Source organism: Bos taurus, chromosome 13 (assembly GCF_002263795.3).
Source record: "Bos taurus isolate L1 Dominette 01449 registration number 42190680 breed Hereford chromosome 13, ARS-UCD2.0, whole genome shotgun sequence".
NCBI lineage: Eukaryota > Metazoa > Chordata > Mammalia > Artiodactyla > Bovidae > Bos > Bos taurus.
The window spans coordinates 42,948,912-42,968,885 of NC_037340.1; the positions used below are offsets into that span (position 1 = coordinate 42,948,912).

General features: G+C 43.8%; 2 protein-coding genes and 1 long non-coding RNA gene across 9 annotated transcripts in view; 1 reads left to right on the top strand and 2 right to left on the bottom strand.

The window, feature by feature from the left end:
- Positions 1-6,421, top strand: part of GDI2 (GDP dissociation inhibitor 2) — a 28,650-nt gene extending 22,229 nt beyond the window's left edge. Inside the window, exons 7-11 of the mRNA NM_001033762.2 lie at positions 2,085-2,184; positions 3,441-3,612; positions 5,007-5,151; positions 5,340-5,394; positions 5,484-6,421. Of these exons, the coding sequence (NP_001028934.1) occupies positions 2,085-2,184; positions 3,441-3,612; positions 5,007-5,151; positions 5,340-5,394; positions 5,484-5,630 (619 nt within the window). The 3' untranslated portion in view covers positions 5,631-6,421. The remainder of the gene's footprint in view (positions 1-2,084; positions 2,185-3,440; positions 3,613-5,006; positions 5,152-5,339; positions 5,395-5,483) is intronic.
- Positions 94-5,513, bottom strand: LOC132346907 (uncharacterized). The gene is made up of 2 exons (XR_009496894.1): positions 5,424-5,513; positions 94-2,646 (listed from the first exon to the last, which is right to left on the bottom strand). It is a non-coding gene; the product is annotated as an uncharacterized lncRNA (long non-coding RNA).
- Positions 6,422-7,976: 1,555 nt separating the features above from the next.
- The window catches only part of TASOR2 (transcription activation suppressor family member 2), a 65,872-nt gene continuing 53,874 nt past the window's right edge, over positions 7,977-19,974 (bottom strand). For all 7 annotated transcript variants that reach the window (XM_010811316.4, XM_010811314.4, XM_059892950.1 and 4 more), the window contains 7 exons: positions 18,337-18,766; positions 14,017-17,766; positions 11,883-12,008; positions 11,040-11,193; positions 10,113-10,218; positions 9,494-9,675; positions 7,977-9,133 (listed from right to left, as the gene is read on the bottom strand). In XM_010811316.4, the coding sequence (XP_010809618.2) occupies positions 9,015-9,133; positions 9,494-9,675; positions 10,113-10,218; positions 11,040-11,193; positions 11,883-12,008; positions 14,017-17,766; positions 18,337-18,766 (4,867 nt within the window). In that variant the 3' untranslated portion in view covers positions 7,977-9,014. The remainder of the gene's footprint in view (positions 9,134-9,493; positions 9,676-10,112; positions 10,219-11,039; positions 11,194-11,882; positions 12,009-14,016; positions 17,767-18,336; positions 18,767-19,974) is intronic.

Below are 19,974 nucleotides of genomic sequence, written 5' to 3' on the forward strand. Positions count from 1 at the left end.
CCATCTTTAACCTTGTCCTGAAACCCCTCTGATCCTGAGCTGCATCTTAAATGGTAGCTTATGAGACGTGGTTGTGAATAATGAGACAAGGTGTCTGTGGGTAGGGAGGTGCTTTTTATTTTTAGTGCAGTAAAACTTATATATACAATGAAACCATAGATCTATAGTTTTAAAAAAATGAGTTGGACATATATGTAGACCTGTGTGACCGAAACTCCCGTCAAGGTGTGGGACTCCAGGAAGTTTCTTTGTATCTCCGCACAGTCACCCCAACCCCCACTGTAACAGCTGCATTTGTAATTTTTATCACCAAGGATCACTTCTGTCTCCTTTTAGTTTACGTAAAAGGAATATGTGCTCACTTTTGCTTAACAGTATTTTTGAGATTCCTCCATATTAATGCCCGTGCTGGTAGTTTAAAAAACAGTAGTATTCCACTGTGTGAACCATGTGAATGTGCCACATTGTCCTGTCGATGGGCATTTGTGTAGTTTTCAAAAAGTTTTGGGGTGTTACGAATGAAACTACTATGAAATTTTGTGTATGGACCTCGGTTGCCACTTCTTCTGGGCACATACATGTCCAGGTGTGGAATTGCTGGTGATAATGGCATGTATATGTTTCATTTGATGAGACGCTGCTCAACAACTTTCCAGAGGGGTTGCAGCATTTTGCTTACACTTAGCAGTGTGAGAGTCCTGGTTGCTCCACACCCCTGCCAGCATTCATTATTGTCAGTCTTTTTCAGCAGGTGTGAAATGCTATCTTACTATAATTTTAATTTCCATTTTCTGAGGAGTAATGTTGATCACCTTTTCATGAGCTTGTTTTGTGAAATTCTGTGGTGTGTTTATTTGTTGTGCACATTTTGTTATTTCCGATTAGCTGTTAATCACATTCAGTGAGTTTTAAAATTTTTAAAAAAGTTTTTTCAATAGATCTAGAATTTCCATGTTTAAAATATAGTTTTCATTTTTATGGTGAGGTTTTCTGTTTATTAATTTTGACTCTCATGAGTATGTAATATTCTTGAACATAGATCTTTGAACAAGCATATTTATCCCTGTACATTTTTATAGTAGCTGCATTTAACTCCTCGCATGTTTTAACATCAGTAATTTGGACATCTGTTTTGATCGCTTTTCTTTTTTCCCTGTGTATAGTAATCTTTATATAAAAAAGTTATATTTTATAACATGTATATTGCACATACTGATTGGTATACATTGTAGAGATGCTGGATTCTTTCTGCGATGAGTGTTGATTTTGAGTTGGAGTTAAATTATTGACCATTCATCTTGAACTTTTGGAGGCTTGATTTTATACTTTGGTGGTGGGGGGATCTTTTGTCTGGCTGAATCCTTAGTCCTAGCATAGTTAGGTGTGGTCCTTTCATGATGTCATTGCAAAGTGCAAGAAATGGACCAAGTTCCTCTAATATGGCATTATCAAACTCATCTATCCTTATGGCCTGTGGTCTCCGCTTCGGTCTTTTTGCTTTTCAGTTGTTGCTTTTAATGGATTCCTTGGGAGTCTGTCATGTGAATAAGCATTTCTGGAGTTACTTAAGGATTTGAAGAGATTTTATAATTTGGCTGCTTCCCATTTTGGAAGATTTTTTTCCCCACAGTTTTTATCTCCTCATGCAGGCCACATTCTGTCTATGGCAACTTAAATCATAAGCCTGTGGACTGGGAGGTTGGTTCTTTTAGGGGAAGAGCCATGCAGACCACATGAAGATCTCATGAAGTTGCTTCAAGTCTCTTGTCTAGTTTCTGCCTGTTTTTAGTCAGTATCCAGTGCTTCCTGATCATTTTTTTGGTTGTTCAGAGTTTTATTTATATGCAAGAAGAATAGACTTATAAAGCTGTTCTCTTGTTACTGGTCAGATATTCATAACTGAATGTGAGACATCATTTACGTGGTTTTGACTGTTTCAGAATTGATGCTTTAATGACTTAAACTAATGCCGTTTGGAAGGAAATTGAACAAATGTTGTCTACTATTCATGAAAGTCTAAGAAAGGAGACTAGTAGTTTAAACAGTTATAAATTACTAATTGTAAATACTTTTTTTTCCCCTAGGCTAAGTGCTATATATGGAGGTACCTACATGCTGAATAAACCAATTGAAGAAATCATTATGCAAAATGGAAAGGTGATTGGTGTAAAATCTGAAGGAGAGGTAAGGACCTTTTACAACTTAAAAAAAATCATATTCTTGTAAAGATAACTTTATTGTCTAATAAGTACTTAACTTTATTGTCTAATAAGTACTTAACTTGGTATGGATGTTGATCCCGGATTTCAGATCAGACATGTTTTCTTTATGGTAACTGGGTGTTCATAATGACTGAAATCTAGTTACAGGTGTGCTTTTGTTTAAAAAATTTTTTTTGTATTGTGTTGATTGTTGCTTAATACTAAAACAGAAATTACGAATGCGCTCTAAATGGTAAGTTTTATTTATATGGTCCAAATTTTCATTTAAATTTAGCTTTATTTGTGCCACTTACAATTTATTGGTTGAAATGGGGCTTGGCCAATACCGTTTTATTGTTTTATTAAAGTACATTTTTTTTTTCAGTAGTTCTGTGGTGGCTTTTCATTTTCTTCCAAGTTCTCAGGGGGTGCCATTGGTGTTGATCTGCAAACCAGACCATATTTCATGAACCCATCAACTTTTACAAGTAGAACTATTAAAAAAACTCAAAAACTATGTTAAAAAAAATATTTTGGGATTCCTGATTGTATTCCATGGGTTCGGACCGTATAATCTATACTCAATAGTTGACCCTCTTACCCTTTATTGTTGTAGATCTTTTGTAACTATCTTGTGCTTTCAGCATACACATAATAGATGTTTAGGAAAGAGGGATGAATATTTTAATCTGATATCTCAAGGTTCTTTTTATTCATTCTTTGTTTTAGGCAACTGCTTCCTCTTAGGACATTTCAGTGCTTTGATATAAAGAGGAAAACTATAATAATACATAAGTTATCTTGCAACTTAAATTTTGCTTAGGAAGTACAGACTTAAAATGAGAGTGATTATGGTCTGTTTGTAATATTAGTACCATTTATAAAGCGTTTATTTCTCATTGGGTCCATTCACATATAATGACATTTCTTGAACAGTTTCATTTAATTCTAGCAGTATGTGAGCCTTCTTCTGCCCAGTTCTAAAGCTTATACATCTAAACACCATGCAACACATTTTCTCTATTTGAATAAGATTTAAAATTCATAGATTTGCTCCAGGAGAACTTACAGGGATTATTGGCAAAGCTAGTTTTAATAGTTACCTCTAATTCACTAATTATCTGTGGTTAACTTGATGAAGATAACAGATGATGATCAGGGAACAGTGGCATCATTATACCTTCTAAAAACATTGTGATGAACACTGAGTATTAGAAAGTCTTCAATGTTTTGTTGCAGATTGCTCGCTGTAAGCAGCTCATCTGCGATCCCAGCTATGTGAAAGATCGAGTAGAAAAAGTGGGCCAGGTGATCAGAGTCATCTGTATTCTCAGCCACCCCATCAAAAACACCAATGACGCCAACTCCTGCCAGATCATTATTCCACAGAACCAAGTCAACCGGAAGTCAGGTATGTTACGGAGGTCAGGCAGTGTCTGCATAAATTGCAGCTTTTATCTGTTCTATTAGAGTGAAGAAACTTTAGTTTACACATGGAAAATGTGATGGATCCCTTTTAGCTCATAGAACTCCTAAACCATCACTTTGAAATGGACACGTTAGGCCAGGAGCCCCGCCTTGACTGGGCACACCTCTTGGGGCCTCCCTGCCCTCCTCTGTAGAACCGAGAGCTGGACCCTATGAGTCTGCTGTCTCTCTCGTCTGAACGTTGTATGCTTGTGGGAGTTTATGCTTATTAGTTGACCTGATTACACTAACTTTTAGGCTGATGACAGCACTACTTTTATGTCATGATTTGTCAGTATCTATACTTGTGTTTGCCTTTAGCAGTGTGCTAGAAAACAACTTTGATTTCTCTGATTAAGATCACAACTTATCTCTGAAATCATAATTCTGTTTGCTTTAACCATTTGTTTTCATCTAGTAGCGTTTCCCATCTTCCTTTCAGTTAGAGCCCTGAAGGTTTTATTTATAAAAACTTCAACTTAAAAGGAACTATTAACCTTTAAATGGCCAACTATATATTTTTTTCCATATAAGAAATCATTTCACAGAAGGTTATTACTAAAACAAGGGGACTTTGACTAAAGTAATCTTTCAAGGGTTCCCAGTAGATCTCAGGGTCTGGGAGAGAGTCAAGGTGAGGCCTTGCCTGGTGGTGGTTCAGTGGTTAAGAATCCCCCTGCCAATGTAGGGGCATGGGTTTGATCCCTGGTCTGGGAATATTCCACATACTGCAGAGCAACTGAGCCCATGCTCAGAAACAAGAGAAGCCTCTGAGAAGGCTGAGCACAGCATTGAAGATCAGCACAGCCAAAAGAATAAATAAGAAAATAAAGAGAGTAAGGGGAGCCTAGTAATTGTTTTCTGTATTGGAAATTATGTAGTTACTTTAGTGTTACACAGACAAGTATGGAATTATTATGAGCTTATGTCAACATAAGAGTAGCCTCTGCTGTTTGCAATTTTATATTGCTTAAAAAAATTAGAAATCAGTAGTTAGTTAAACCCCACCTTAGCTAGTCAGAACCTTTCTAAGTGCAGGATTCAGAGAGGAGAGACAGGTTTCCACATTTAGCTGTGGCAGCCGGGCAGACTCATGTCCACGTCCACCACTCACCGCCACGTGACCCCTTCCTTCATCTCCAGTAGGCTCAAAGTGGCTGAATATTTGCATCCCTTATGTATGACTGACCGTGTTTGCCTCCATATAGATATCCTCTCAGAAGATAGTCTGTTCCAAGTAATGTTAACTCATAGCTCCCTGAAGTTGGGGTGAAACCAAGTGCGCGCTTAGGCCCCGTGTCTACAGGGCCTGGCAGTAATGGCTTTGCTTGCTTCCAGATATCTACGTCTGCATGATCTCCTCTGCACACAATGTGGCCGCACAAGGCAAGTACATCGCCATTGCCAGCACAACGGTGGAGACCAAGGAGCCCGAGAAGGAAATCAGACCAGCCCTGGAGCTTTTGGAACCAATTGAGCAGAAGTAAGTGCTGGGTTTGTTTATGCCAGCTCATACCCAGGACTGACTGACTCCTTGGTGAACTGAACCCTTGAGAACAGTGAGCGCAGCCATCGGCTCTTCCCAGCCTCCTTGCCTGGGATTTGAGTATCAGGCCCAGCAGTGAGGGGCATGTCAGCTCCCTTGCTGACTGAGTTCTCTCTCTCCTCCAGATTCGTTAGCATCAGTGACCTCCTTGTACCAAAAGACTTGGGAACAGAAAGCCAGGTGAGTGGCTATCTGAAAAGGGTAATTACCAGGCTTCATTGGGCGATGTCACCAGATAAGTTTCAAGTCTTTGTGATCTTCATTTCCAGATCTTTATATCCCGTACCTATGATGCAACAACTCACTTTGAGACGACCTGTGATGACATTAAGGACATCTATAAGAGGATGATGGGATCCGAGTTTGACTTTGAGGAAATGAAGCGCAAGAAAAATGACATCTATGGGGAAGAGTAACAGCAGTACATGTTATCATCTAATTAGGACAAACTTAAAATTTGGCAAATGATGCATATTGTATGAAATCAGTATTGTAAGGCCTGCTTTTGTAATCAAAATTGAGAGATTGCAGAGCACTGTACCAGTAAATATTCCTCCCCTTTCTAATATCATGTATTAACTTGTTTTCATGGAGTGGCTCTTCCGAATTGGCAGGTTCCCACGTTCTGTTCAATTTAACCAGTACTGGCTTGTGTTTTCTAGTGAAGGATCAGTTTTAAAACCTTGTGATACTGATACAGAGAACTTGATACAGTATTTGTATCTTTTAATCAGTGTAGCCTTTGCAGTTATGAGCTTCCGCTGTTCAAGAGCTGGGTCAGTGCAGCTTGCGTGCCATCTTGTCCTCTTGACGGTGAGGAGGTTCAGAACTGAATGTCTGTAGCCGGGGACAGCGTCCCTTACTCCTCCCCACCCCTTTCCGTTCACGGTCATGTGTCAGGACAGTGCCCACCCATCCCAGCCACAAGCTTGGTTTACATGGGCCTCCAGTTCTAACCAAACTCCAGACTTGGACAGTCTTTTGGAGGAAGCCTGTGTGCGGTGTTTTAACCTATTAAAACTGATGAGCGCAGAGGGGAAAGAAACCCATCATAAAGCAGGTAAATGTAGGAGCTTCTTCTGTATCCCGGATGTGGCTTCTTCAACGGACCAAGCTGCAGCACAGTATTGATTTGACAGAACCTCTGCTTCAGTGATGTCTCCAAATGATTTCTGTACTGCAAATAAAGCCAAACTCTGGAAACCAGCTCCCTCTTGTCCGTCTTTTGTGTCCTGACAACTCAGAGCTAGTGAGTACTGCACTGGCCTGACAAGCTGCTCATCTCCTTCACTAGAACTGGAATCAGACATGGGGATGAGTGCTGAAGGACCCCCATGGATGGTGGAGCACCGCCATCAGGCTGCACTGTGAGTACACCCTGAATTACGTCCTGACACAATGTTTATTAGACCCTCCTAGGAATCCCAAGTAGTGGTTTAGAAACAGACTCTTTCATGAGAGAGTAGAGGACCCTGCCAAGTGGAGTAGGTGCTTTAATATTTCCATTTATTTCAGATTGTAGCTGCACATAGTTTCAATGGTACCCGCTTTCCCCTGGATAGTTTGAGCCTCACTTTATGCTGTTACTACATCAGAGGAATGAGGACATTGTGACTATTCTCTTGGTCTGAGTGTTGATTCTTACAGATGAGTCTGAAGGACATAGACTAAGGTAGGTGCTCCGCTCTGTTATTAAAGGATTTAGGTAATAATAACTTAGATTAACCAGGTGGTTACTTTAGCTCAGTTTTTCAGGCTCACACTGCCCGCTTTTGGGGGGCTTGTCCTGCACATGGTATGCACCTCCCTGGATGACATCCCCGATCACCCCAGTTGAAACCTCTGCCCTTTCTAAAGAGTTATCTCAAATTCCCACAGGCTGCCCCCTCGTCACACAGTAATTCACACTGAACTATTAATGCAGCAGAGGTGCCTGCAGGCCTAGTGATAAGACAGAGAGCACCAGCATGTCTTCATGTTATGCATTCAGCATATTTACTGAACAGTAATATGTTGGTGCCAGGCCAGTGGGTACAGGGTTGCCGAGGGCAGAGTCTGTACCGGAGCTCAGCCTAGCGTGCCCACCCTCTCAGTGTGGCTCAGCCCTCAGTCACAGGACAGATGGCCTGGCAGGCGCCTGCGGGCGGCTCTCCGTCTTCAGCAGAGGAGGTGCAGGGCAGGTGCCATGCTGGGCAGGTGGCAGGTGTGTTGGCCATGTGCTCTCCTTTTCTGTAGTGATTTCTGATTAATGCAGGGTACCTAATTCAGTTATGGTTCTCCTACTAGATTCTTGTCCCTGGGGTAAAAATGAACTGGTTGGTTTTCTAAGAGCTAGGGTAAAGACAGTTAAAATTCAACTGTATTCCTCCTCCTAGGAAGACAACAAGTGAAGTTATTAGCATGTTGGGTTCAGTAGGGGCAGGATATGAAGCAGGTAAATGACTTCCTGAGGGACAGGCCTAGCGTGACCCCAAGAAGGCCAGGCCTGGGGGTGGGGGGCGGTCCCGAGCTGTCCCCTGCTGGATCCTGTTGCTCTGGCCGGCTACACCTGGGATAGGGGAGCACCAGGCAGGTCTGTGGGGACAAGGCCAAAGGAGTGAGGCTATAGTGAGGTAAGTGGGACCATTCCTCTGGAAGCAGTTTATTTTATTTATTTATTTTTTGGAAGCAGTTTATTCTAAGTGGCCTGAAAAATTTTAAACTGCTATAAATCTTCCCTAACATTTAATTTTTACTATAAAGTCATTGCAGAAGCAATTGAATGATTTTTAGTTGTCTTTATTAAAAAAAAGAAATTAGTTACAAAAATCTTTGTTCCAAATAGATACTATGTATCGTACAAATGTTTTTTGCTTGGTTTTGAGTTTTAAGGATTATTGTAGAAATTATTTCTAACATAAATAAATGATTATTTCTTCCTCAGGACTGATTTTGTAGTGCAGTATTTACATAAACTGAGTAAGTGAAAAATGATGGTTCATAAATTTGTACCGTTTAGGAAAAAACTAACTTCATGTAGTGTAGCATGAATAACAGGAGATATAACACTTAAGAGTCTATGTGGTAAAACCTTTAAAACAGACTGTCACATGCATTACAGATGCATATTTGACCCTAACATGCAAAAACAGAGCTACTGGTTAAAATAGGTGTATTTTTTGCTACAATTCAGTATACTTGTAAAATTCTTATTTTTAATGTTAAGGTCAATTAATAGCTCTGAAAACATTCTGTTCAAAATGAAAATACTATTGAACACTGCAGTCCAAAGCTAATGAAAAAGTGCAGTGCTGCTGTGAACAAAGTCATTCTAGCAATGTGTAAAACATGAAGGAAAACATATCCCCAGGTTGCAAAACACTGATTTGAGATTTCAAAGATTTTTCAAAGAAAAGGGGAAATATGAATTTATTGTTGGCATCGTCGATGTCTAGGTAAGCTGCAGTTGAGCCACCTGGATAAATACAAAATTGATAATTCTGTCTTTAAAACAAAATAACCAAGAACTGTTGCATAAGTAGGATGATATCTACTGGGGAAAATATCCAGGAGTCTACATTGTCTTCTGTCTGCAAGTGAAAACGTTTATCATTCAGAAAGTAGTTATTCATTAGTGATACTTGAGAACGTCCCCTGTATGCCAAACCAGCAGCAATTCCACCCCTAAAAAAACACTTTAAATTTACAGCATGATGTGTAACATACAAAACAGTTGCTGAGCAACTGGTTTCTCATAGACACAGATGTCGGTATCTACTCCTGTCAATTCCATCTCATATGGGAGTGTTTGGGAAGTGTTCTTACCAGTAGCTACCCCGAAACGGAGCTGCTACTTTCTGTATATTTTCAATAAAGTCATTTACATCTGTCACAAGGATGCCACTATTTTCAAAGACTTCTCTGGAGACCACAGGCTTTTCTGTAAAAAGAAAAATAACTTTTGGTGAATAATTCATTATTTGTATACAGCTTTGGTGTATACACCTTTTATTACTACATTACGTATGAGGGGAAGAAGGAGCCTGTGTCAAATGAAGAACGAGACTGGAAACTTTGGGGTCAGCTGCCTTGGGGATGGGGTGCTGAAACCACTGATGGGCCGTCATTCCTTAAGTCTTGAGTAAAACCGTGGATGGTTTCACTTAACAGACCTTTATCTAAGGAAATAAAATCTGCTCTACTCGCCCCAGCCTTGTGTGTGTGCAGGCTGCCAATGATTCCACCTGGAAGGGCATTTCCTGGTTGATGACAATCAGGTAGCACTAAGGGTGTGAATTACCTGTCAGGAAGACAGCAAACCTGGCGTGGATGTGCTGAACCTGCAGGTTCACCAGACATTTCAGATGCTCAGCTTTGGTTGATAGTCGAGAGTCACACTGGTGATAGTGAAGCAGCTCAATGATGTTTGCACTCTGATACGATTTCAATATTAAGTTCTTTTTATGTGCAATTGAATCCACTCTGAAAAATACAATATTAAATTTAGATTAAGTTTGTGAAAGGTATTATTTTCCTGTATCTTAATTTTCAGTTTTATTCCTAGACTTTTTGTCTTCACTACAGTCAGTTATACTCCTTCCCCTTTAATCTGGTCTCCACTTACTCCTGATCTTGAACCTTCCTCACCTCCCCTCTGAAGTGCTCTGGTAATGAAGCCCTGTGAGGGCTCTGCCCCTCCCTGGCAGTGCTGGCTCTCAGGTCTGCTCCCTTGGTTCCTCTCCTAAGTACACACCTTTCCCCAGCCTCCGTGCTCAGCCATTTCCCCTCAAGATCTTATGTAAGTCCATAACCTTGGGGCAGCACTTGACCGATGCTGATCTAGAACTCAGGGAACACTTCAAGGTGAACTTGGGGGTTCCCCACCCCCCCCCAGGCCTCACCTTCCATGAAGGTCTTACCTTACATCTTCCTTTAGCTTTTTATTTTCCCTGTAGTGAAGCAACCACTTCCATCTTCCATTTTCATTTAGTTTCTCTAGGATTTTGACAATTTCCTTCAGTTGAACTAGGGATAGAACAAGTTTAACAAGAGAAGATGTGTTTTAGGATTGCTGGCTCGTCAAAGCCCAGTGATCACCTGTGAGAAATAAGGCCCCGTGCTTGTGTGTGCACCATCACTGCCCCCTCTTTTGCAGGGCGGGCTTCTCAACCCAGCCCTGCTCATTCATGCTCCCGCAGGGGAGGAGTGAGTAGAGGCAGCACTGCAGTCATATAGACCATGGACATGGAGAAGTGGGTCCTGCTGCAGCAGGCTTAACACAGAATCTATAAATACTTGCAACATTCATGATACAAGTTAAAATTCAGTGCAGAAGTGGTATCCATATTTCTCATGAGGCATCGGAGCTGCAGAGACTTCAACTATATAAAAGTACTGCCCTGTGCTCTGACATCCTTCTGTGTCAGTCACTGCTCCGAGAGAAAGCAGATACGAGTGTTCAAGCAGGTAACTGAGCTGACTGAGTAGTGGTTTTCAGATTTCTCTGGTACTGATGGGAGCGTTGATATGGCAACAGAAATGGAGGAAAGAGGGCTGATTCTAAACAAATATGTAGCTGATGATTTGCCAAAGGGAGAAATTGAATATAACAATCTAATGCGTATGAATAGTTTAGCTGCATTACTGAGCGGTCTGATGGGGGAGGTGACTGGTTAGTGCAAAAGACGTTAAGAGCACAGTGCTTAGCACAGCATATGGCAGAAATTAAGCCCTCAGTATATGGTGACTGATGTGTAAGTTGATAATTTCTATTTGATGAAATATTTGGGTCACTGGGCAAGGAGAAACTGATTTGACTATATAAGAAAGGAAAATAAGAGACCAACCTAATGTTAAAGTCTCTAGTAGTTTGTCATCTGATACCACAAAGCCTCCTGTCCGAAAAAGCTCTTGGTAGGTGTTATTGAGGATGTCTTCAGGGCTGTCGACTCCGGCAAAGACGACCCTGGGAAAGTGCTTCAGCTTCAGCAGAGAAGGGATCTGTAACATAAGAGGTTCCCAGTGAAGACGGGGTCATGGGGTCACTTCTGTCACTTTTACCCAAGGGCGTCGGGACTCAAGAACAGCTGGAAATACCTTTAACCCTGACAACTGACCCGTTAATTACACAGTGTTCTCAACTCCAGAGGTGGGGGATGGAGTTTGGGACTCCTGAGGTTTGGAATGTGTATCAGGTGGCAGGCTCACCACTGTCTCCAGCTCAGTGCAGTCTGCTGTGGGTTCAGTTAGCGTCCTGATGCAGGACTGTGCTTGTCCCCAAAAGGGGCTTGACCTGGCACAATTATTCAGTTAATAGGTAACCATGGTAACAAAGAGTTAAGAAAATTTTCACAAGTCCTTTTAAAGCAAGACTTGTTTCTGTTAGATATCCAGAGGTACAGATTTATATTTCAGGTGGAAAATCGGTGTCTTTTCATTGACGTTCTCCCTTAGTTACTGTGAAGATATTCTTAACTCGCAGACATAATTTGCAGATCAATACCTTGGTAAATGACAACATTAGTATCAGCAGCACAGTATCTCAAACCCATTATCTTCCCACTTAGATTCAACGGTATTGGGTTTTAACCTCTCCCCTAAATAAAAAGGCAGTGATGAGGCTAATTTCAGAACAACATAAAAAATGCTCAGAATACGTATCTCTGTAAGAAGGTGATCTCCAAACCTACCTGATGCAGGTGGGATGCTATATCTTCATTTCTGATGATGACTAAGAGTGCACCTTTCTCTCTCTGAAATACTTGACAGAAATGCTGAGGTTCGATTTCTGTGTGGCCTCCTTTCCTCAGGATATTCTGAAAGATTTACAGAGAGCTATTATTTAAGAAAGGATACTTGCACAGAACTGTTATAAAACTGCTGACAGAAGATATATAAGAAAGCACATTTACTAAATTATGTCCTAATAAGGCACATAAATGGCAGTTTGTCTTTACTACTAGATGAGCACTTTATAATGAATCTTTTATGTCCATATCAAAGGCTGATTCTTCGGAAACATCAAACACACATACTCCCTCTGAAGGGAGTCAGCCTGGGGATGAAGATATTTACTTTAAAACTGCAGCCTCAGTCAGTTTTTCCAGGACTTTGACCAGCCCTGATGCCTGTGCACTGCTCTGAGTATTACTAGCGAAGGCGCATGATGGAGAAGCTGGCAGAAGTTGGACAGTGTAGGCTCTGGGGTGTGGCAGGTGCTGGGGTTATACTGGGCCTGGTTACCAGGGGTGAGGGACATGGCTGTATCCCACAGAATGGCACCGCAGTAAGCTTTGTTGGGAGGATAAGCTCGTGTAGTTAAAGAAGTTCCTCAACCTTGTCCTCTGATTTTGATGCTGTTCCGGTATGGAGGATTCTGGAGGGTTGCCAGTAACACTGTCCATCATTTGTTATTTCTTTTATAAAAATAAGGTTACTTTGGTCAATCCCCCTTGGATCTCAAGTCAACCTGAATTTTGACTTTCAATTCTTCATTCAAAATGTATGGTGATGCTAATACAACACTGTAAATCAACCACGTGCTAAGTCACTCAGTTGTGTCTGACTCTGTGACCCGATGAACTGTAGCATGCCAGGCTCCTTTGTTCATGGGATTCTCCAGGCAAGGATAACTGGAGTGGGTTGCCATGCCCTCCCTCCAGGTAAATCAACTATACACCAATAAAAATCTAAAATGAAAAAAGTATGGTGATGTATTTTCAAAAATACTCCTACTGACGAAATTTCTTTTAATAAAGAGCTCACTAAAATATCTAAGTATCTAATATCGTTCATCACTTCATGAGTAAACGGGGCTTGACACCCCATCGGCACTCCTGAACAGACGAATTTTCAGGAGAGCTTTCTGAGCTACAAACACTGCTCCTGATTGCACTTTATTCTCCAATGTATTTTACAAGGTGTCCACTTGCTCACTTGAGTAACACACAATTTGTTATTTTCTGTTGTAAATAGAGGTCATCTGACAAAGTATTACCATGAAACAATAGTCACTGTTGAAATGTGTGTGTTATCTACAAATAAATTGTGTTTTAAATCCAGATTACTTTTGGAGGCGAAGCACCTTCCAAAAAAGACTGAAGGCCATTTCATGCTGTATTTTTTTCAACAAAACTGCTTCCCAAAATGGCGTGAAATGGGAGCAATGATGGCGGTGGAGGAGACCACATCTGGCAGCCATCTGTCAAAAACCATGGACAGCAAAAGAAACCTTGGTCGGGAAAAATACCAGTTACACAGAACAGATTTCACAAATTTGGAAAAAATAAATACTTAAAAATCATATTTAAATGATACAAAATTGGAGCCATCAGCATCTCCCAGGAGACCATCTCTGGCTCAGCCACCTGGGGAGCTTCGTGAGGCTGCTCTTCCTCACTTAGCCACCCTCCGGGCGGTGGAGGTGGGAAAATGCTCTCTACAGCACGGCTGCTCTTTCAGAAGCACTTTTCAGCGCCTTCCAGGTGCCTAGGGTGGTCGTCTCAGTGCTGCTGTGTGATCCTTTGACCCGATGGTGACCACTATGCTCTGGGAGGCCCTCTCTACTGTCTACTCTTTGGGGAGCCTCCTCAGGTCAGGAGCTGCTCAGTGACCAGGGCAACACGGGAAGGACCCCCAGGAGGCAGGCACATAGGACCTTGCCCTGCTCTGTAGCGGCCTCAGGGACACGGAAAGACTGAGCTGAGAAGATATACCACATTGTGGCTTCTTTCTGAAGCTGAGAATGCTGTATTATTAAAAAAAAAAAAAACTTGGACCTGCAATCAAAGTAATAAAAACTGTAGGAAAAATCTGGCACCTTACCTTTGTTCTGACAAAGAAGGACTTGTCTTCAGTCTCCATGAGGTAGAAGAGGAAGTTGCTGGAACACGCCTCCCTCACCACTCGCTCCAGCTTGACGCGCAGGCTGGAGCACAGGTCGGCCACCAGGTCCTCATAGGAGGTGGGCTGTGGGCCGCAGACACAGAGCTCGCGGGGCATGGCCGCTCCCAAAGCCACAGGCGGTTCTGTGTCCTGGACCACCTGGCGGCTGCTCAGCATCACCTTGTTGAACTCGGCATACTCGCTGAGAATGACAGCGATGTCATTGCGCGAGTCTTTCAATGTACTGTTGTATTTCAGCTTGTGGAGGTGGAAGGAGGCGGTCTGATTCTGGTCTGAGTTTGTGAGGTGATTTCTACCATGGCCACACCTCTTCTTCCAGGAGGAGGAGCGGTCCACATGGTTGGGCATCTGATGCACGACTGTCACCACAAGAGGACTCCTGCTTCGGGAGGCGGGAGGCAGCCCCAGGCATGCGGGCATTGGGGTCCCAGGAAAAGCCCCGGTGGTGACCTGGGATGGGGGCTCCTTTGGAAAGGCACTGGGGAAGAGGGCAGAATGCTGAGCGGCTCCCATCTTCACAATTTGTTTCAGTTTGTGCGCAAAACGCAGGTGCTCCAAGTCTAAAGTGTTCTGGGTGAGGTCGTCGGTTCTCTGCCAGGTGTCCATCCAGGAGCTGAGCAAGCCACACGGGGCCATGCCCCTGGGGCGCCGCCTCAAGCCGTGCAGGGTTCTTGGGGTGTCTCTGAGCTCTCTGGTCACGGTGAAGTTGGCGTAGCTCCTGGGGACCCCGCAGACATCTCGGATTTGGACGTAACAGGGCACACACGTAGCTTCCTTCTTCAGTCCACCCAGCCAACTTCTGGGAGGAATGCTGGTCTCCAGCCCTGGAGCCTGGCTCGCGTAGCCCCAGTCGTGGTGATCACTGGTGTTCAGGCTCAGGAAAGAGTCGTGACTGTCTTTGGATGCACCTTCTCTTTTCCCAGTGTGGCCATATTGTGAAGCACGGGACTCTTCTGTGTTGTATCTGGGGTGTCCATACTCACCCACAGAGTCCTGATCTGAGTCTCCAGACAGGGGTTCATAGTAGATGTCAGAGAGCACACCCACACCCATGCCTCCGCCTGTGCCTGCCTCGCCCACACTCACACGTTGCAGCTGCTCTTCGGAGACCCCACCAATGGGAGGTGCACCAGATCGGGGAGCAAAGGACACATTGGGCTCTGGACTGGCACTCTCGCCATGGGCTGCAGTACCTGGGTGAGCATCAGCCTGCAGGTACGTGGGGAGAAGTCCACCACGGAGCAGATCCCATACTGCACATGGCGACCCTTCCTGCAGCAGACAGGTTGGCTCCTGTCTGCCTTGTGGGGAGCTGGTGAGCACCTGGGGGCTGGCACCTCCTGGATCCACGGCTCTTCCCTGTAACTCGGCTCCACTATCCTCACTGTCGAGCAGATGGGTCATCCTGACAACCGGGACTTCCTGTGTCGGGAACCCTGTCCCCGTGTTGCTGGGGCCTGTGCTGTGGGCTGCGGTGGCCCCACCCGAGGGGAGTGCAGGCTTGGGGAACTCTGGTTGCCTGTGGGTCTGCACACCCTCAGCTCCAGCAACTGGGTCAGAGCGCAAGGACTTAACCAGGATGTAACAGCATTCGTGTGTTTTCACATCACTGCTCAAAACATCTTCAGGAAGGCTCTGAGTGCTGGTCACCACAGCACCTGGTGTGGCTGTAGAAACAAACATGTCAGCAGACTTGTTTTCAGGGATCTCTGCAGGACTGAAAGGCTCACTGGTCTCCAGGACACGATGATGTGGGTGGGGGCTGCAGGTCTCCACACCCATGGGCTGCAATGGGTATCCTGACGATACCAGGTTTTCAAGAGAACCTCCGTAGGTGGCAGTGCAGGCAGGCTGGGTTACCGTGCCATCGCAGTCCGGCCCCTTTCCTGAGAGGGAGAAGCCCTCCCCACATTTACTCTGGCCAGTTTCCTGAGTGACGTCACCAGGAAGGATTAAGAATCTACCTTTTCTTCCTGCGCGGTTCTGTAATTGTAGAGGTGTTTCAGCAGAAAGCTGCATCTGCTGTACCTGAGCTGAGTTATCCTGTTCCACTGGATGGGTGGCAGTAACAAGAGAACTTTCCTTTTCTGTTATGGCCAAATCTCCTGACTCGACCTTGGAGAGGCTGGTGCTTTTCTCACCAAGCGCGTCACACTGTTTCAGACCACATGGAGATGTGGCCTGAGCTGGTGGTGCTTCTTCCACTGGTGCCTGGGGGTCAGGGCTGGAAGCTGGTGACACTTCTTCAATCAAGGAACCAAATGGGAAGTCAGAGGCAAGGTGAACTTCCTCCGCAACCTCAAGGGTACACGTTTCTTTAGAAAGTATGAAAGCCACTGTCTGTAAATGATCACCTTTTCCCTCTTTGTTTTCTGCTGGTTTCACAGACGTGTTAGCAGCAGAGTTCACGTCTCTGTTTTCTATGAAAGGAACCTCTGCAGGCACGAGTATTTCCTCTGCCATCTCCTGAAGGTCTATGCAGGGTAGCGGGGCCTCCCGCAGTTGCTCCACTTCACCAGTGGGCGCTTCTTCCCTAGGACTCGTGGGTGGTGATAGGGTGAGAGTGAGGTCAAGGTTGGAATCCTCCTCTGATACCTTGAGGCTGACCTCCTCTCCATTCACAGACAGGCCTGCTTCTTTGGTAAATGTGGAATTAAATGATTGAATACTAATATTTTCACTGTTCAGACCACTCTTGTCCTTCTTTAGTTCTGAAGAGCCACACAGAGTATTCCTTAGTGATGTGATGCAGTTAAGGGAATCCTTTTTTCCCAAGGGGGCAGAGGCTGACGAAGGAACCACTTCAACCTGGGACGGCTCTATTATTTCTTCTGAAGAGATGCTCAAGAGATTCTGTGTGGGGAGAAGGAATTCTTGAGAGAGTTTCATTTCTTCTCTGGGTAACAAGTAATTTGGACTTTTAGCCAATGGTAATGCTTCCATTACCATGGGATTATCAGATGGTGAAGGTGAGCCTGCCACAGCCTGTCCCTTCTGTAAGGAACATGTTTCTTCAGCAAGTGTCTCTCTACGCACTGAGGAGGCATGGAGGTACTGAGTGCCCTTTGGTCCTGACACCGCCAGTGAGGGGTTTTCCCCAAGGCCCTGCATCTGTGACTTTTCAAATGTGGACACAGGATGTCTAAGGCTTGCAGCAGGTGACACCTGTTTAGTCAACTCCACGTTAAAGGCTGTTGGTTTGTCAGCTCTGTTGACAGCTTCTGTCTGTACTGGCATGTAGGCACTTTTTTCCAAAGTGAGTGTAACTGGTTCCAGATTAATCATCACATACCCCATATCACCCTTCCCCTCCAACAATGGCTGACATTCTTTGTTTATGGGGCTGCTACACTGGGTAAGGCCCTGCAGAGCATCTGCTTCTGTTTCCCTTTGTGCATGAAAAATATCAACTTTGCTCTCAAGGGTGCTATACACAGACTTCTGACAAATCATTGATGGACTGTTGATCTCATCATAAGTCTTGGCAAATGTGGTTTGTGGGGCAGTATCATTATAAGAGGTCACTTGTGTGTTATCAAGAGGCTCAAAGGTTTCATCTTCACCAGGAATAGAAGGTCCATTAGCTTGAGTGTTTCCAATGCAAGGAAGCACAAGATTGGAAGTCTCCAGTTTACCTGATGACTCTTGTTCAGCTTTCCCCCTAATTATCTGAAATGATTAAAGCAAAATAAATAAATAAAAAAACCGAGAGTCTAAAATACATAATTTTTAAAAAATTTACACATGGGAAGAACAGACAAAGAACGATTTTAGCTAGCTCTGTCCTTTTGAATCTTCACAGGGCAGAGACCAAGCAAATCCCTCTCTTCTTACATAGGCTTAAAATACACCCGAGAGAGAGATTTTTTTAAAATACACACACAAAAGCTCCAATAAACACTATTCTAGGTAAGACACAGTAAGTATTATTCAGCTCAGAGAGAATAAGTAATTGGCCCCAAATCACACTACTAAAAAGCTACATAATTATGGCTGGCTCCTAGATCATCTGACCCTTACGATTCTTTTCCTATTTTCATTTCTTCAATCAGGATGGTAGATAAGCTCCAACAGCAGACAACGTGGAGTTTGAAAACTTAAGTTTCTGGCATTATAATCCTGTACACAGAGAATCCACTTTCCTAAAAGAAATCAGTGCCTTGTTTTGAAAGTGATTTTATGTACAAAAAAATTTCTTCAAAAGTAATACCAGCATTTTTAGTATTCAGCTTTACTGACCTCATTATTATAAGAACAGATGAAATTCTGGCTTTCTGGGCTTTCCTGGTGACCCACTGTTGCAAACATTTCTTTCTGTTCATTCTGCACCCAGAGCTCCAGGCCTCTCACAGGAGACGGCTTTGTGAAAGGACGCAGGGGGTCAGCGTCAGGGCAGGACACCTCAGCTGCATGGCCTCTGGGAGCCTCACTGGCCTCCACCAGAGGGTCTACGGAGAACCTCTCTACTCTGGAGGGCTCCTCGATTTCACCAAACTCAAATGACTCTAGTGTGCTATTTATGGACACGTATTTTGCTGGGTTGCTGTGTTCAACGACTTTCCGGGATGACCGCACAACTTTGTTCTGTCTGCTATAAAACAGAGCCACCCACATATGCAGCAGAAGCTTCACCTCTTCCACGTTATCTGGTAAATCAGTATTCCAGGGCCTGAGGGTTTAAAGAAGGAACAAATGAAAATAGTTGAAGATGACTCTTTTAGATGACTGTCATATCATAAAGCAAGTGCCTTCATCATTAACCTTAGTTTTTATGTTCAGTTTTCTTTTAAAATTACATGCTGCTGCTGCTAAGTTGCTTCAGTCGTGTCCACTCTCTGCGACCCCATAGATGGCAGCCTACCAGGATCCTCCGCCCATGGGATTTTCCAGGCAAGAGTATTGGAGTGGATTGCCATGGCCTTCTCCAAAAATTACATGAGCATGAAATAAAAATAAGACAAAAATGAAGTTAATTAACAAATAATTACAATGCATCTCATCCCTTCTTTTTACAGAGACAGAGCAAGGAGCTGGAAATCAGAGTTTTAAGTGACTTCTTTCCAAACACAAACTCTGTGAATGCAAGAACCATGATCAGAACATAGGCCTTTCCGTTCTGAGCCTGGGGCTCTCCCCAAATTCAATGCGAGTTCTCCTGGGACAAAACAGATACCTTATGTGAATAATGGCTTCAGTGACTTCCCAAATCCTCATCTCTTGGCTTCTGGGAAGTCTGGCCAACTCATTTCTTTTCTAATTCTACATGTCTAACAGTTGGGAAGTCTGAAGATTAAAGTAGTCAGGCAGTTCAACAGAACTGCACTATTTTCAGATCCAAGCTTTGAAGACTCTCCTGAAACCAGAAGGGAGACAGAACACACTTCTGGCCATGTGCCAGGCCAAAGAACAGCAGAGCGAGTGCAGTGAGTCAGAGGGGTTACAGAGTGGGGCTTCAGTGAAGCAGGGTTCAGGGGAAGGAAGTGACCCTCTTGAGCAAATGCAGGCTCTTAGGTGTGAGCTGGTCCTGGAGCGAGAGGAGTCCGAAGGAATTCAGGGCCTCGCACAAGCATCATCCCCCTGCTAGGTGCTAAGGTCACAGGCCAATGCTCACTGCTAACAGTGATAGTCACTGTTCAATACCAGCCTGTCACCATGCAAACCCTCATACATGGCTATTATTAAACTCATGTTAAAAACATTGCCCACAGACTGTCACCCTTCGCAGGTGTCATCTGGACACTGGAGAGAAATGTAGACTCTCAGGCCCTACCCCAAACAGAGTCAGAACCCACAGTTCAGTGAGCTCCCGGGTTGAGTATCAGGAAGGGCCAGAAATGCTGTTCTGAGAGCTGGGGGAGCCTTGACTCAACACCGAGG